An 18,774-nucleotide genomic window follows, 5' to 3' on the forward strand; every position below is an offset into this window, starting at 1 on the left:
AATGCCAATACTTTAAATTGTCCCTTTTTTAAAGAGGTTTTTGTTTTAGGGACATTTGAGAAAGGGCTTATGTTGAAAGGAAGGTAGGCAAAACTCATATTAGGTAAGGGTATGTGTGAAAGTTAAGGAAATAGATATTGAACCTCTTAGAACCTATCACGTTTTCGTGTGTCCTGTGAAGAATGATTGTATTTCCAAGAATACTTAAATGCCAATGTAAACACCACTGTGTTATTAGAGGAGCTATTCCAGTGGGTTCAAAGCTCTTCTGAGCCAGGATTTTCGCATCATAAAACCTGGGTTCAGTCAGAACCGCATGATTATCCCAAACTAAATACTAAACTGAAATGATAGACATAGCACTCCTTCGGAAAGTCATGAGTAAGTTCACAGACATTCTGTTTGTACACTGATTCTTTTAGGTAAATTATTTAGGGTAAAATCTCTGGAATTAGTTGATTTTGGGAATGACTTGCAGTTTTTCTCAACACTTTGAAACTGTTTCTGCTCCCAGCAGTGACAGGTAGTGTATGTGCCAGCAGCCGTGTCACGTCGTCCCCTGGCTGGCTCGCCCTGGACGGGATGCCCTCCTGTCCTCGGGGTGAGTGGACCTAGGGCTGGTTGCCTTCAAGGTACATGTTGAAATCTGCGTGGTGCAGCTTCAGCGCTCCAGCTCTCTGTGGAGTTTGTTACCAAATTTTTGTGTTTTTTTTTTTACTGCGGTGTTTCTTCTCATTAAAGCCTGTAGAAATGATACTGTTTTGACAGTTTCTCCAACTCAAAAAAAGAGTAACAGCTTCTCACCCTGTAGCTTCAGGATGACACGTCTTCTCCACTTCCCCTCCCAGGCGTTCCGGGCTGAGGAAGAGTGGGAGCTGGGTCTATTTCAAAGCCGCTCTGATTCAGAAAAAGCCACTTTTCATATCTTTCAAGTCATACTTCTTGCTTTGTTGAAGAGAAAGGAACCTTCTAAATAAAACAAAAACAAACAAAAAAAAAACACAAAACCGGCTCCCCATTTTATGTCAGGCTCAGTGAGGAAGCAGCTGGTCTCCAGAGCGGGGTTGCTGAGTCTCCCATGGATGAAAATGGTGGTTCACGGAGCACCCACGTAGAGGCCACCGCCCGAGTTCCAATCCTCACGCTGTCGCTCAGCCTGACATTGTCTGAACAGGTTTGCTTCGCCACTCTGAGCATGTTTCTCCCAAGCTCCAGATGAAATGAGGAAAAACCGCTTTTAGTGAGCATGGTCCCACACAGCTAAGCGCACCTGCAGACTTCCTGCCTTTCCTTCAACATCCTCCTTGTTTCTGGAGAATAGACGTACACACTGAGGACAGTCAGAAACATGAAAAGGCTTTGTGCAGGATGAAACATGCCTATGAATTGCTGGCTACTTTTACGTCAGGTGAAGCGTGTCGGTCCTGGGAAATTCGAAGTATTTCAGCTCTTGCACAAATCACTGTGTCCTAAACCAGGTCATGTTTGCTCCACGAAAGGTGCTTCTCGCACTGTGGTAATGTTACAGCACATTGAGTGTCGTTCAGCCCAGTGGTCGTGTTTGACTAAGAGTCCTGTCCATACGACATGGTGCATGGCCGCAGAAACTCGCACTATGCCTTTATTCTTTCGTTCATTTGTGCTTCCATGAGATCCCATCACTTTCATTGGATTACAGGCCAGGTTTCTGATCATCCTCATTGTATTTTTAGCAGATAATTGCTAGTACTATCAATGGAAAGATACCAATTTAAAAAGACTGAAGGAGGTTTTTAAATTTACAACAGTCAGTTAAGTTACTCCCACACACTATGATTTTAAAGAAACAATTAGGTATGCTTCATAAAGCTAACATGCTGGTAATACCTGTTACATGTTTTGCCTAGAAAAAGGAGTCCTTTAAAACAGATTAGCTCTGTACATTTTGGATCCGAAAGCATTTAACATTAAAGGAGTAGAAACACAATCATTGTTAAGGGAAAGCCAATGGACTAGGGGCACACTTACTCATTCCTGAATTCAGTACCAACCGAGCACTGTCCTCTGTGCTTGAGGGTGGACATAGGTGAGCAGACCAGGGACTGCTGTCATTCCATAGGACACTCACTCTGCAGTACGTGCTGCTCAGGACACCACACAGGAAAACTCACTCTGTTGGTCGCACAACAACTTTGAATGAGGTTGTTGTTATTATTTCCATTGACATAAACAAAGGGACACATAAAGTTTAAGTAATTTGCCCAGTTCCCACAGCAGGTGTGTGATGGAGCCCGGATCTGAATGTGTTCAGGGGCTCTAGCCTCCATGTTCTGCCTTCACCTGACTCTGTCCTGCACCAAGATTGCTTCTAGGAGAGACACACATTCTGTGCTTTCTAAGGTATTTATATATAAAATACAGAGTTAGTGCTGAGGAAGGTATGATTAATTTGGCCAGAGTCGGGGGAAAGTTCAGAAAAACCTTCACAGACAAGGTAATGTAGATGATAGGGCAGAGACAGGATGAACAAAATCGTTTTGAATAGACATCTTTAGCAATTTTTGGTACACTTCAAAGGAGAATGATGTAAATTAAATTTACATTTGTGGATGATGAAGTGACTGTTGAGTAGAAAGAACACTTGAGTTCTGCATGTCTCCAACAAGTCTTTTCTTAGAAATAACTGAAATGAATATTATTTGGTAATGACAAAGGTATCTCCTAACAATGACCTATTTGCTTGTTTGTAGGAACATGGTAACACAACACACACACACACACACACACACACACACACACACACACACTTTTCCCTATAACATCTTTAATTTGAGTAACTTAGGAGAAATTACTGAGTAACAATTCCTAGACTGCATTTTTAGGTTACATGAAAAATTAAAAAGTGTACTCCCTGCCCAGTCTACAGTTATTTAGATAACCAATTTTAAATGAGTACACACACACACACACCCACTCATACACCCCCACACACGTCTTCAGGCACCAGAGCAGGGCAATCTCCATTCTGTGGTTGACTTTAAACGTGCCCTTTCCACCAGGGCATGCTCTGCAGTGGCTGTGGCTTCACCTTCGGATGCCATCCTTTCATTCTCTCTGCCTTTCCATTTCCAAGTCATCCTCTCACCACTTTTGAGTGAAAGCATGCTGAGAATGGTTCAAAACCCAAACTTGCAATTAGGCAGCCATGATTTCAATACAAGCCTCATCACTTTCCAGCTTGTGGACTTTGGGCAAGGTGGCTTGTGTCCTTGAGCCTCTGTCTCCTTGGGTGGTGAGTGGGAGTGCTGCCGAGCCTGCAGGGAGTTGTCAGGACTAAAGGAGGTAATACGGGTGAAATTCTAAGTCCAGTGCCTACTCCACAGGAGGTGTTCCAGCTTCCTGCCTTTGTTTTTTACTCTATTATGAATAGTCATTACACAGCCATTTTCATAAAATCTGAATTCATTGTTTACACAGACAGCGCGTTGGTTCTTTCCACAAGCTAAACTGCTTTTCCTTAAAATTGGGATCTTCCTCATTTGCATACTGGAGAACAGCACGAAAGAGGTAATTGATGTCTACCCTAATCAAAACCTTAAATTGACAGAGGAAGAGAAATCACTAATTCTTACTTACAGGGCCCTTGCATTTTCCATGCAGGGGAGTGTGTTGGGGGCATAGTTTGAGAGTCATTTTTCTTGTGTGTTTTTTTTCTCTTGACTTTCTTCTAAATGCAAGTCTGTCCTTGTAGCAGGAACATGACATGAAAAATCATCCCCCCTCCCGCCTTTGGCTTCACATCAAGCCAAGGATTTGGGGCTGCTGTTGTCACTTTCTAATCTCAGCATGGACAGACAGCATTCTCTCTGGTTTGTAGACAGTACTTGCTTGGACCAGCCAGCCTTTAAGAAACAACATCTTAAACACATCTACCTCGGGTGTGGCCGAGGACAAAAACTCAGTCCTTTGCACTTTGGCACTCTGGCTCCATTCACTAGAATAGCTGTGCGGGCAAAGAAGTCACATACCAAATGCTGGATTGTAGAAAGTGTATTTTTAAGCTCTCGCTTCTTAGTTTTAATCAACTCGCTTATTAGGGGTGCTAATCTGTTGATTTTTCCTTGGTTCGGCCTCTTCTTTCTTGGACTTCCTCTTTCATCCATCCATTGACCTATTCACGCGACGTTTACTTTCATTCACCTAGAGTTGCCTCTCCTGGGGGAGGCCACACGCCCAGGACTATGCTTCCCATTTGGCTCCTCCTCTCCCACGGCCACGGCCAAGTCTCTGGCCTGCCACAGGCCTGCACATCCCAGGACTGCGGCCACCGCCTCTGCTGGCCCGACACCCCCGCCCCCCACTTCTGCACTATATTGTGCCACTAAATAAATAGCGCAAGGCTGTGTGTTCCACGCTTTCTATACTGCGTGGATAGAGTGTGTCTTGGATTTCAGGATTTATTTAGAGAACCAAATTAATTGTGTTTCACAAATAGTTTGTGAATTATAATTGAAATGTGAATTGAGTAGACAGCGAGAAACAGTGCACAGCTGATAACAGCAGGACGACTGTCATTACATGTTATACTTTCCCAGAGGGGAAGTTACTTGTCTTTTGGATCCCCAGACCCAGGGCTGAGCTGGAACACCAGCTCGCTGCAGCAGAAGCGTCCTTACTCACAGTGCCCGCCAGTTTCTGCACTGTATACGTGCCTGTGGACAGTCCTGGGCTCCCACATGATGTGCTGACTGCCGAGTCGGGACGTGATGTGCTTCACTGGCGCCTGTGAGACAGCACAGCCACTCACAAATAGGCCACCAGATCCAACACAAAGGGGCACGTGGGGGACAATGAGTGCTGGTAGCATCACAGGTGACTCAATGGGCGTGCCAGCAGCCCTGAGAGCTGGGCACCGCTTGCCGTGTTCTCAGCCCATGGAGCCCGCATGTCCTTCCCTGGTGACATCCTACAGCATCCACATATGCACACGGGGGACCTGAGGCACAGAGAGTGAAGGAATTGGCCGAGACTCATGCAGTCGGTACATGCTGCAGAGGTGATGCAAGCCAGGCAGTTTACCCGGGGTCTGGCTCTCAGCTGCTGTACGTGGAAGGGCTCCAGGCCTGCAGGGGACACTCACGGTATCAGGGTATCCTCTGAACCCCATCAACTCTGAGTATCGTGAAGATGAGTATAGAACAGGCCACAGGCTAATCTCTGAAGGCATCATTAACTGAATACTCCTGGTTGCCAAGACGTATTGCATGCCATGTTACACAATTATAAATGGTTGTATTCTTATCATCCATGTGGTAGAAATACACTATGTGACACTCCTGTTGCCAGGTCGTGTTTCTTCTGTCTTCTGTGCCTTTTCCATATCCCAGTGCCTGAGATCGACATGTCGTCATAGTAAATGGCACCGCCGCCCCCTGTCAATGCCTTCTGGCTGGACTCGGTAGTCAGATTATTTATGCAAAATCAACTTTAAAGAAAACGTAGATTTCTGCCCTCAATAATAATTGCAGTAGGATGAGTAAGGTGAAATCATTAACTAACGATCCCTCATTATATTATTTTCTATTCATTTTGGAGGTCGTCTAGAAAATAGGCATTAAAATATCTATAAAATTTGCAAATACTGTTTCTTAAAGTTAAAATGCATGTGTTACTTACCTACACTAATTACAAAATAAAATTAAATAAAGTTTAAATTTAAAAATGTATAGATTTACAAACATTGCAATTTTGTGAACAAATTTATAAATATGTTTATAAATAAAAATAAAACGTATTGTCATTGGAGGTCATAAGCTCGTACAGTGATGGTGAAAGGAATAAAGTACCTAACGGGATTTCTGAGAATTCCATGAAGCAAGGAGTGCAGAGCATTTAGTATACTGTAGTGTAAGTGCTCCGCGGTACTAACGAGTGTGATAGCAGTATTACCTGTCTTAACGTAGTGACTTTTGCTAGCCACTGCCCCATAGGATTATACTGACTTAAGGTAATACTGAATATCAGTAAATCCCAGCTAAATCTTGTCGGTGGTTCGTGTTCACTCTCTGTCCAGAATCTGCATTATCGTCTCAAGTGGGACATTGAACAAGAAAATAACTGCTTTTCCAAGTAAGCTCATGCCATGAAGGGAGCACTTTGCAATGACTTGTTTGCAAGTATTCTCATGTCATGTGGTTTTTTTCCTGAAATTCATGCATCACGTATATAAATTACCACATACCTTGAAAAAGTCCGAAAGCAGAAATTTCATAATAATTTTACTGCCGTTCATCAATATGCAGGAAACTGCCAGTGTTTGTGGTGCGTACCATCTGACAGCTGTGCACCTCCGCCACCTGTGAGGTCCTCACCACGGTCAGGATAACGGAGTGCCCATCACCTCAGATGTCCATGTGCCCCTTTGTGATTCCTCCTTCACGACCCTCCCTGTCGTCTGCCCCCCAGTTTGGGGTAAACACTGATCTGCTTTCTGTCACTGTGAATTGCTTTGCGTTTTCTAGAATTGTTTTATATAAATGGAATCATAAAATCTGTATTCCTTTCTGTCTGGCTTCTTTCACTCAGCATCAGTATTCTACGATTCATCCATGGCGTCACACATATAAATAGCTCATTCCTTTTCATTACTGAGTAGTATTCCCCTGATGGGTTTCCCACAGTCTATTTAGTCACCTGCTGATGCACGCGGGAGTGATTTCCAGTTTGGGGCTCTTACAGATGAAGCTGCAGTGAGTGTCTGTGCACAAGTCCTTGTATGGACATATGCTTCCGTTCCCCTTGGACAGGCTGGGTCATGTGCTTGGGCTCTTTCACTGTTTAAGAAACCTCCAGACTGTTTTCCAGGCTGGTTGTGCCTTTTTACATTCCCAATGCTGTGTGTGCATGTTCCACTTCCTCCATTTGCTATCTCCGCCTTTGGTGAAGTGTCTTTTCGAATTGCTTGCCCATTTTTTTGTTTGTGATTGTTTTTTTGTTACTGAGTTTTGATAGTTCTTGCTGTATTCTAGATACAAGTCATTTATTAGATAGGCTACTTGCAAATATTTGCTCCGAGTGTTGACCTGTCTTGTTTCTGTCTGAGAATAGTTTTAGTTTTAAAGAAATCCAATTTATCACTTTTTCCTTTTATGACCATGCTGCCAGCATTATAGCAAAGATTTTTTCCTGTGTTTTCTTCTAGAAGCTTTATAGTTTGAAGTTTTCCATATAGATCTATGATCCATTTTGAGTACATTTTTATATAGGATGAAAGGTGAGGATTAGAATTGGTTAGTTTGTTCATTTATTCATTCATTCATTCATTCATTCATTTCACAGACAGCTCCTAGTCGTCCCAGCACGTGTGTTGCATAGGCTCCCGTTTCCTCTGCCTTGACGCCACCTCCTTGCTGCAAATCGACTCCATACATGCTTAGGACTATTATGTCCCCTTGGTGAACTGACTCCGTCATCACTTGAAATGACTTTCTTTATTCCTGGTAATAGTCTGCTTGGAAATTGGTTATCTGATATTAATACAAACATTCTAACTTTTTTTTGACTGGTGTTAAACGGTATATTTTTTCCATTCTTTACCCTATTTGTGTCTTTAAAATAGGATTCTGGTAAACTGCATACAGTAGGTCTTGTTTTTTTATTCAATCTGACGATTTTTTTCCTTTTAATTCGGGTCTTTAAACCATGCACATTGTATGTTTAGGTGTAAATCCACCATGATTTTGTCTTCTCTTTATTCCGTCTGTTCTTTATTCCCTTTTACATGTCCTTCTTCCTTTAAAATTGACTATTTTGTATAATTTTATTTTATGAAACAGCTTTTAACTGATTAAAATTTTCCAGGAAGAGTTTCATTGATTTTGAACCTGTTTGATAATAAATAAAGATGCAACTGATTACTTTTCAGGATTAACTGATAGACAGCAGGGAAAATGGAAATGTATCTGAATTTCAACCAAAAATATTAGCGGTTACGGAACAAAACTGTAAGTGGGAGGTTTAAACAGCCAGGAGCACCTTCATTCCTTTTGGCCCCGTGCACTTTTTGGCATTTCTTTGTCAAGTGTATGATTGAAAATCTACGTATTGAAATAAACTGAACCAGGCACAAAGTATTAACGGAAAACATTGATACTTGATAACATTTAATTACAGTGTTTTCATTTTGAAATATCTAGTTAGTAAGAACAAAAAGTCTTGTTCAGTAAATAAACACTTTAAAATACATACTTTTTATTTTATCTTTAAAAAATTTCTATTTCTGTTTGTGTTTTGTAACCCACATGACGTCTCAGCACCGTGCATGTACATTCCTCAGGCCTGCATTCCAGGATTCCTTCCTGACAAAGCCCGTCACAAGAATCAGTTTAGAGACTCCTGGACTAGAGGACTTTGAGGTCACCGAAAATTAAGCTAAATAGTTTAAAAGGGGGCATAGCAAACAGAACTCTTGACTCCTTTAGTCTCTTAGTCCCTTCAGGCTGCTGTAACAAAAGCCCATAGGTTGCGTAGCTTATGGCAACGCATTTGTTTTCACAGTTCCTGAGCTGGGAGTCCAAGAATACTCAGCAATCTATTGCCCAGGGGAAACATCTGGGAAAAAGACGTTTGTTGCAGAATTTCACAAGCCTTTTAGAGTGGAAATCGGATTTTGAACAACTATTTGTTTTGTGTGTTCAGACACGTGTGTGGGTATGTTCAGTGTGCAGGGAAGTGGGGAGCGGCATTAGGTAGTGGACAGGGACAGGCGATGCAGTGGTGCTCTGAGGCTGAGCCCAGGCCCCGAGCCTCAGGGACGCGCGTCTCTACACGGCGCTTTGCCTGACGCCCCTTTGCGCTTTGCTCTGCAGATGTACCACAGAATCCGCCACTCCGAGTACATCTACCGGGTGACCATGGAGAAGCTGTCCTACCACAGCGTGTGCACGGCGGAGGAGTGGGAGGGCCTCATGCGCCTCAGCCTCCCGGCGCGCCTCTGCAAAGACATCGAGCTGTGAGTGTGCCGCCCGCGGGCCGGTCCTGCGAGGACAGATGGCCGCTGGGGTGGGACCCGTCGGGGACGGCTGGGACAATTAGGGTCCTTCCTACCGTGCGCCCTGTGTGGTTTTGTTTCTGCGTCGTGATAACATTGCTCGGCTCTTTGCCTTCTCCAGCGAGAGAATTCAGTGGAGAGACAGTGTTTTGTGCAGGTGCAGGGTGGTGAAGTTTCTTAGCACAGGCAGGTACAGCCCACGACGTGGAGCCCACTGATGGATCCCAAGAGGGGGAAAGGCCTCGCCTCACACTGTGTGAAAGCTTTGATTTCTGTGGGTAGAACTGCCTCCTCTCTCCCCGCTCTTTGTCTCTCTCCTGCTAAGGTTCTAAAGGGAGTTTCTGTCCATTTTCTTTCTATGATTTGTTTGAGAAGAAGCTCACTCAAGTGGTCCTGGTAAACATGTGTATACTCCGATGAGCAGATATCTTCCTACCTTCTCTGTATGTAACAACACATCCCTTTGATTTAGGGCATGTGTGAGCCTGGAGGCCTGCTGGGCCAGTGAGGCATCAGGGACCTGAGAGAGGACAGCAGCCAGGGGTCTGGACACACGTAGGGGCTTCAGCAGGGGCCTTCTCAGCTGGGCGAGGTCTCCCCTTCTGCTCTTTTCTGTCTATATACCCTATCGGTTTCATGGTGCCATTTTCCCTTTCTTAGGTGATCCCAAATCTTATGAGAGAATAAAGGCCAGATCACATCATCTTTTTAAAAAAAAAACAGGTCTGAACATAATTTTGAAATGAGTTAACTTTTTAACTTTTCTCATTCATCCTTTGCTCACTTCACACCATGTAATATTTAATATTCAATATAGGATTAAACATCAGATAGCTAAAAGTTCTCATGTCTGTATCAATTTAAATTTACAAATTAAATTTGAGTACTTAGTAATAACTGATTCAGCTTTCACACTTTGTTTTTTAATGCTGTGCTAACGTATGTAGTTACTGCTGATAGAACCTGTGTTAATTTGTATGCCCATTGTACTTGCATGCCTACACTATTTAACTACATAGAATATCTTAAAAAGTGACCCAGAGCTGATCATCGCCTTATTATTGGGAATATAGTGTTGTTAAATGAATTAAACAAGAGGCCAGGAGACTGAGGCTGTGTGGTCTGCTGGCCTAGGTGGCCGACCCCAAACCTAAGCCTGTTGGTTCCTCAAGGTCAGGACATGGACACACTGAGGACGGCTCCTCAGGCAGCCACTTGGCCGGAAGCTGCCGCCACTCAGTCACTTCCTGCTTTGCTTCTGCACCTTCTCTGCTTAAGTGTGTCCACTGGCTTCTGCCCTCCTAACCACTTCTGGTTTGGCACTGATTTAAATTGATTTTTGCTCAAACCCTTAAATGTTTTATATGCCTCAATTTATCTGTTAATGGCATATATAGTATGTATGGTCATATAATAAAAAAGACATATTTGATATTTTATCTAGTTCCTGGCGCAGAGCTCCTTAAAAAACCTTGTAACTTCCTGAATGATAGTGGGTGAGGAGGTGTCTTGTTATTCATAATAAACCGCTTACAACTGTACAAATGTTTATACTACTAAATGACTCTTAGAGAATGGGGTCTGGTTGCCAGGGGAACCAATCACGTGATTAGAGTATTGGAATTTTCAGCCCCACCCAGGACCTTCCCGAGGGAAGAGGGGCTGGGGATGGAGTTAATCAGCAGAGGCCAGTGGTTTAGTCAGTCCTGCCTGTGTTGTGAAGCCTGCATAAAAAGCCTAAATAAGGGGTTCCGAGAGCTATCAAATTGGCGAGCACATCAAGGTACTAGGAGGTGGTGATGCTGGAGAGGGCGGGAAGCTCTATGCCCTTTCCCACAAACCTTGCCCTCTGCATCTCTTCCATTTGGGTGTATCCTTTATAAGAAACCGGAAATAGTAAGTCTAGTGTGGCCCTGAGTTCTGTGAGCTGTTGTAGCACATTATCAAACCTGAGGATGGGGTTTAGGGACCTGTTCTTTACAGCTGATTGTTCAGAAATCCTAGTGGCCTGGACTTGCATCTAAAGTGAGGGTCAGTCTTGTGGGACCGAGCCCGTAACATGTGGGGTGTGCTCACTCCAGCTTGGGTCCGAATTGAATTGAACTGTAGAAGGTCAGTTGGTAGTACCTGTAGAGGATTAGAGAATTGCTAATCCTCTATTAGGGGTGGAAAACTCATACATTTGGTGTCAGAAGTGTAACTCGAGGAAAATTGAGTCTTTTAATACTATTCCATTCTGTTTATTTGGGTTATGTTATTAACTAAATTAGCAAATGAAAAATAGGCAATGTCTTTGGATGTTTATAGTTTTGAAATTTTTCTCTGATTTAAATAGGAGATAGGATAATTTTTTAACTCTAAAAATATTTTTCCATAAGATTTTCCCCCCTTTTCTATCAATTGTATCCTATATGTGAAATATTCATAATATATTCTTTTACACATTTTGATTGTTCTAGTAAAAACCACAATATCCTTTTTTACAGATGGTTAATAGAAAATTAAGCAATGGCTTAAATATTGGACAAAGTTCCTAAGCACTATGGAATTTCCTTCTGTAAACCTTTAAATACAACAGAGATGTGATTGAGAAGACAGAAAAGAGATGGCTGCACTCGCTGTGTCCTTTTAGTTTCTGGATAGACAATAAGTTCGATTACCATCTCTACCTATTATGTTCATACTAATTGTATTTAGGAATAAGCTGTGCCTTCTTTTCATTTCAGATTCCACTTTGACATCGGTCCTTTTGAGAACATGTGGCCTGGGATTTTTGTCTATATGCTCCACCAGTCCTGTGGGACGTCCTGGTAAGAATGATCTGAAAGCTTCCTTTTAAAGTATTGAGAGATACAACCTCTTCCTCCCGCTACCTATATCACTTGCCACTTTCTTGGTTGATAATTATCTTAAAATATCCTACATCTATATAAATTATTTTTTTCTAAATATTTAAATTAAAAAAGGCTAAGATTGTTGGACAGATACACAGGCTTTTCATCTTTCGCTCAGAAGCTGCCAAGCTCTCTGGCAACATGGCTGTCCCTTGGCTGAAAACCACATGTCTAACCAGGTGATCATGAAAATATAAGCTAAAAGCAGTTAGACTGTTTAACTGAAAAAGACAGGGATTATTACTCAGCATAATTACATACTATTTTAGAGTATGTTTTGGAATATTTGCATACATTTTGTATCAGCTCTCAACTTATGTAATATATCGGTTAGAATAAGTGAAAAAAAAGAAAACAAAGACAAGTGTCTTGATTCAAAGTCTAGTATTCCATTAGAAATCTAATTATGGTGCTCTCTCATTGCACATCTTTCCCTTCTCACCTTGGGCTTCCTAGAGGCCGGTCATGACTTTGTATCTGCTCTTCTTCAGCTGAAAGGCGCAGACTTAAAGTGCAAAGAGAGCTTTTCCTTCTCTCTGCTCATGTGCTCATTAAGTGGTTAATAGAGGCTCTTAGTTTCTTTAGAACTAATTCGTCACTCCTTTCCTATTGAATTCCACCTCTTCTCTCACATCTATCACGGACATTTATAAGTTGCTATTTTAAAAGGAGACACACAAGATGACTAACTCTAGTTATTGTTTAAATAGCAATTGAGAGTTTGACCAGTTGGAACTCTTAAAATGACACACCTTGTATTTCAGGGACATTTGGAAATTATCAGTGGAGAAAATATAAGTTACATATATTTAGAAGTATTTTTAACTCTCATCTCTTTGGTATATCAAAGAGCCTGTTTTATATTGACATACTTTTGTTTTAAGCTGCCTTAAATCCACTGAGATAATTAGTAAGGACTTAAACAAATATAAATACATGATAATGTAAAATACCAATATTGTATAACAAAAACATATGTCATTTCCTTCATGTACCATGTCAGAATATAGTCAGTTACCACTTAATAATTTGAGTACCATAATAATTTGGATTCTTTTTGAAAGGATAATCACTCACCTAGAAAATTCCTTTGCCATATATATACATATATATATATATATATATATATATATATATGTATGTATATATACATATATATATATGTATATATAGTTTGTGATCTGAATTTGCTTTTTGGCAAATGTTAGTTCAAAATGCTCTTCAGCAGGATGATAATGTGTTGCTGTGTCTGCTGAGCTCTGTGGGCCTGGGAAATGCTCGCCAGTTGAGGAAGGGGAGGGGAGTTAGTGGCAGCCCACACACCCACGCTGGTTCTGGTCCCTGCTCCCTGCTGGGCCAGTTAATACATCAGAGCAGAAGCTGGGAAAGAGGCTTCCCCTCTTCACTGGCCAGAGAAACACAAGGGAGGTGGTGATGGGCTCTGGTGTGCCTGGAATCTTCACAGCTGCCAGTGTGTGCCGTGCAGACGTGTGTACCTGAGCCACATGTCTCCTAGGATGTGCTCGTTCTCTTCTGGCTTCTGTTGTCTTAACCACTTCTTTTCCACACAGCTTTGACCTTGAGAAGTTGTGTCGTTTTATTATGTCTGTGAAGAAAAACTACAGGCGAGTTCCCTATCACAACTGGAAGCACGCTGTCACCGTGGCACACTGCATGTACGCCATTCTGCAGAACAACCGCGGGCTCTTCACTGACCTGGAGGTGGGTGTGCGCGGAGGTGGTTTCCGCCCCAGAGAACGGGGCAGAGTTCATGCTGTGTCTGCAGCACATACAGGACACGATAGGTGACACGCTCCAGGATGCATTTCGGTTCAGTAAGTTAATAGAAGCGCATCTTGAAGATTGTTGTACCCAAGCACTTGTCACATTGTTTTGTGTAAGAAATGTAGATACAGAAATTCCAGCTGCACCAAGGAAACAGTATTTTTTGTAGTCTTCCTTGCTTATTAAAGCTGGAGTCTTCTGAAGGGATGTAAACTAAGGGCACTGGGCTCGTTGCCAGACGTCCTGGCTGTGCAGACACAGCCCACTAACTTGCGAGCCCAGGACATCGGGTGCAAATTAGGACCTGAGTGCCTGTGTGAGCGCCTGTCGCTTACGGAAGCGAGCAGCTCTGGGGTGTTCCTCTGACGACCCTGAATTTACACACCCAGGCTCACCACCTACTGAAAGCTGTCATCTCTCAGACTTAGAGGACTCGGGGACCACCTTGTGCTTCATGCACGACTGTCGAACCCGGTCCTCCAGTGCCCAGCCCAGCGCTGGGCCCCAGCCATGTGGATCCCAGGTCTGGGCCATCCTGACCGCCAAGCACGTCCCCTCCCCCCATGAGAGCCCTCACGCGAATCCCTGCCCTCCTATGCTGTGAAACTGGTGTCCTGGACAGCTGCCCATGTAGACAGGGGAGCTGTGGTCCCTGTGATAAAGAACGTGTCCTGGCATCGTTCCCTGGTTCACACAGCATCTCCCACCGCCCCTCCCCTGTCATTCTTGTCTTCCTCTCCCAGCAGCCCTGGCGCCTCACTGACCACTGACCCTCAGAGCGGGCTCACCTGCAGCTCGTGCTTCACCCACTCACCGTTCACGCTCTTCTCCCAGCTACCTGCTCCGCTTCCACTTCTCTCTTCATGGCCTGCTGGCCTCTGACCCCTGACCCTCCAGAGGTCGGCCCTGACCTTTAGTGCTTGGCCTGCCTTCCACTAATTCCCTTCAGCCTCTTCTGCTTTTTCTTTTGCTCAGAATTGCCGTTTGCACGTGCTATACGATTTACTGTTATATTCATTCATTATAATAATAATAATGTTCCAATTTAACACTGCGTGAGGGACTGAAACGGTCTTCTCCTTGTGTGCGTTGGCTTTCTCTGTGATTCTTTGGAACATTTCCTTTAATTTGATACTGCCTACCCTTTCCCCAGAGTTGAGCAGGAAAACTCGAGAGTAATTAGACTCTCAAGTTCATAACCAGAAAAAGAAAGAGGTTGAAACCAAGTTAGATAATTGGGAATTTCAAAGGTTCCCAGAATGTTGCCGTGTTAACGGCAGACGTCAGTGTGGCAGGAATGGCACGCTCGCTGCACATCTCCTCGGGTCCCGTTGCTAGGTTTGGAACACCTGTGCCCCATCTTGTTTTCAAGCGCAAAGGGCTGCTGATCGCGTGTCTCTGTCATGACCTGGACCACCGGGGCTTCAGCAACAGCTACCTGCAGAAGTTCGATCACCCTCTGGCTGCCCTCTACTCCACGTCCACTATGGAGCAGCACCACTTCTCCCAGACCGTGTCCATCCTGCAGGTGAGACGGCCAGGCCTGGCCCTGGCCCCTGAGGAGACCACAAGGCTCCATCAGTAAGGGGTTGTTCTGACGTCCCGACGGCTTCTGGCAACACAGCGGGGACAGCTCATCCCAGGAACGTGTCTGCACACTCACCATGAGGCACTGTGACTTTTCCGATAAAGAATCCTTATGAAGATTTAGGATGTTTCTCAATCGCGTTTAACTTTTCAGCCCATGATACCCTAAGGCAAAGTTTGTTTCACGACATTTAGTGTAACCTGTAGGGGCTGTCATAACCTTGAACCAGAACGCATTGAACAGTCAGTCTTGAAAGTTAGGCAAATTCAAGGTTTTAAGTCCCTTGCAGTCTCTTATTGTTTCCTTCCCTGTGTTTTGGTCTTTGCTTTATTGCCTTTAAGATGACCTTGATGGTTGAACTAGTCAGCGACATCACTGCTCCTCCCTCACTTCAAACCTTCTTCCTCAAACTCAGCAAGGTCGCTGTCCACTCAGAGTGGCTAGATTCTTCTCACAGAGGAGTTTTAAAATGTTCCCTGGTTTTGACCTCAGATTGGTGGAGCCAGTGTCTTCCTGGCAGTGTTGGTGCCTAGAGCAGGAGTATGTGTCTAAGGGAGGAGTTTGAAGTTTCGGGGGCAGAGACTTCAGCAGGGGGCGCTGGGGGCGGGGAAGCTGTGGAGCAGAAAGACGCTGGCCCCCCGGGGCGCTGTTCTCTGCTGTGTAGCCCAGGGCTGTGCCTCCCAGCAGCTTCTCCCTGACTGCCCCACCCACACGTGGCTAATACACAGCCAGACCTTTCCAAACCCAGCCAAATTGACCTGTGCACGTCCCGTGTCCGTAGGAGCGGACCGAGCAGGGGAATGAGGGACTTACTGAAGCGTGTGAGCTATGCTGGTTACCTGCTGGGTGAGAGGGAAAACTGGGTTAGGTGTGTGTAACTCGAGCGCCGCTGTCTGCTAACCGTGTCCACCAAGTAGGTGGATGTTCCTTTCACTTGCTCGTACGCTGGTTCTAGTCCAGAAAGCAGTATGTACTCAACTTGCCTCCTGTTCCCCGACACCTGTTCTTCCTTTTGTTTTTTAACGACATGGACATGTGCGTATGGATGGATAAACAGATGCATACGTTCCTAGAACTTAAGCAGGATGAAAGGCATGTGTGGGCACGTGTGTATGTGTGCGTCTGCACATACGTGCACACCGGGGGTGCCGAAAAGGTGTATGCACATGACTTGTATTCATCTGTGTTATCGGTATATAGTGAGTATTACAATTTTAATACAGTTTTCTCCTTTCTTAAAATGTGGATACGTTTTTCGCACCCTCTGTATATACACAAAATATATGTAACACATGCCTTTTATAAATAGGGAAACAGAACTTCATGACAGTTTATGTCTACTGTGACTTTACTTATCGCGTGAGGCTGTCTGTGAAGGAAGAAGGGTAAAACATAAAGCAGGTGACGCAGCAGTGACAGAGCGAGTAGGGTGGGGAGGGACCCGTCATGTGCCAACAGCAGTGCACTTCAGAATGGTTTGTGTCATCGTCAGCAAACCCTCAGCAGTGTGGGGTTCCAGGTTACTGAGGCAGTGTCCCTGAAACGGTCAGAACGTAGGAAGCGGAACTCATAGCAGGAAGTGAAATTTAAGTGAGATGCTGGCATCTAAAACGAGACAAGGGACGGTACCCAACAGAGTAAGGAGAACAGGAACAGGAAGCTGGGAGGAAGGGCTGGGTATGGTTGTGGATTCAGGTGAAAAGCCCACCGGTTGGAAACTGAATCCATACCTAGGACTGACCAAAAACCTCCTGTGTGAGCGGTGACGGGAAGTATCCCGAGGCCATAGCAGATCGCTCCGTATCCATGGGCAGGAGTATTCAGGAAAGGTTTCCTTCCTTTTCTAGAAATTTCTATACTCTGAGCTGATTTTGCATTTATGCTCATGATTCGTCTCAGAGCATTTCTTCTCAGATCCATCTAACTGCCCCTTGAAAGTCGGTTCAATAGCAAAGCTACTTACTGAGCATTTCCCAGCTGCCAACACCTGCCATAGGCCCAGGGGCTGTAGTGACAAAATGACCACAAGCCCCCGCCCTCCGGGGTCTGGAGTGATGAAGGTCAGAAGGGTCCAGAGCTCTGCCTGGTCCCCCCGCCGAGGGTCACCACACCTCTAACAGGCTGTGGCTCTCACTCTGAGTTTCAACCAAGCGGCAATATGACTTCTGTTTCCAACCGTGTCAACTGGCGTTCGGTGGGGTCAAAATTGTGCTTAATAATCTGCGTCTCCTGCGGCGACCTCATTCACCCAGCCACAGGGTTGTTGGTCTTCCAGTCCTCGTTTCCCTTCCTGAGCCTCCCCCGCCCCCATAGCCAGTCACCAAGCCCTGCCGGGTTTCTGTTTTGTCAAGACACCCGAGACTCCCTTTTAACCCGGGCGCTGACTTGCGGTGTGGCGGGCACTGCTCCCTCCTGGACAGTCTGGGCATCCGGACGGCGTGTGAGGAGCTCGCTGGCTGGCAACGCAGCATCAACGGGCAGTTGAAAACCGGTATATAGTGGTTTGCTATAAAAACAAGACCGGGTCTTATATTAAGGTTTGCTCCAGAAGATGCGTTAGGGCTTACGTTCAGGGGATGTCATCCTGAAAAATCAGGCTAGGGCTTATTTTCCGGTTAGGTCTTATTTTTCTGGGAAATACCGTTGTAAGGAACGTATTTGAAAAGCTGACCGTAGGCTAACACACACACATACACACACAGACACACCTGTTCATGTACCGGAAGGCACTGAGGGTGCGGATTTGGTCACAGTGAGAAGAACGCAGTGGGCAGTCCTTGTTGAGTGAGCGCTGGGCTGAGTTATGTCATGAAGGGAATAAGGAGACAGACCATCTAGAGAAAAGACAAGTGTGTCTTATCTTTCTCTGGGCTGCTGCCCAGCACCTTTCCTTACAGGCATCCAGGCTGTTTTCCTGGTGACGGCCCCTGGTGCCCATGGTTGTGTGATGGCCAGCCTTCAGGAGAGAGGGTGTTCCCGAGGGGGCAGTGCTGAGCTGGCCCCTCGGCCACTACAGCCCCAAGGCTGTCCCAGATTCAGTCTCTATCACCTTCTGTCCATTGGATTACCTTTTGCCCTCACTGATCGCCACCTCTCCAAGGCTGTGCCTCTCAAGTCCATCTTCCAAATACATGTCTGAACATGTAGCTTCTGGTGGACAGTCATCAGTGGTTCCATGGTTCCAAGACCTCAAGATAAACTTTCTTGCTTAATGTGCATGTTTTATGAATGGTCTGTCTGGTCCAGGACTACTGTGTCTGCTATACCTTTCTAGTTCCAGGCTGTTCTCAGTGCTGGGCCATTGTCTAGCTTCCCTCTGTGTAATTCTCTGCTGCCTTCTGTGTGATCTTCTTCTCACCACTAAGGCTCAGCTCAGGCTGAGTCGCCCAGGGAGGTGATCTTATGACAGAGTGAGGGCAGCATGGCCTCGAGCCACCCCCCCAAATGCACACATATCTGGTTGTCCCCATGGCATGGAG

The 18,774-nt window shown here is 44.8% G+C and overlaps 1 protein-coding gene across 5 annotated transcripts in view; it reads left to right on the forward strand.

The window, feature by feature from the left end:
- Nucleotides 1–18,774, forward strand: part of PDE10A (phosphodiesterase 10A) — a 470,871-nt gene that overhangs the window by 416,387 nt on the left and 35,710 nt on the right. For all 5 annotated transcript variants that reach the window (XM_081045170.1, XM_081045167.1, XM_081045168.1 and 2 more), the window contains 4 exons: nt 8,847–8,989; nt 11,755–11,838; nt 13,494–13,644; nt 15,080–15,235. In XM_081045170.1, the coding sequence (XP_080901296.1) occupies nt 8,847–8,989; nt 11,755–11,838; nt 13,494–13,644; nt 15,080–15,235 (534 nt within the window). The remainder of the gene's footprint in view (nt 1–8,846; nt 8,990–11,754; nt 11,839–13,493; nt 13,645–15,079; nt 15,236–18,774) is intronic.

The sequence above is a fragment of the Rhinolophus hipposideros genome (genome assembly GCF_964194185.1).
Source record: "Rhinolophus hipposideros genome assembly, chromosome: 3".
Taxonomy (NCBI): domain Eukaryota; kingdom Metazoa; phylum Chordata; class Mammalia; order Chiroptera; family Rhinolophidae; genus Rhinolophus; species Rhinolophus hipposideros.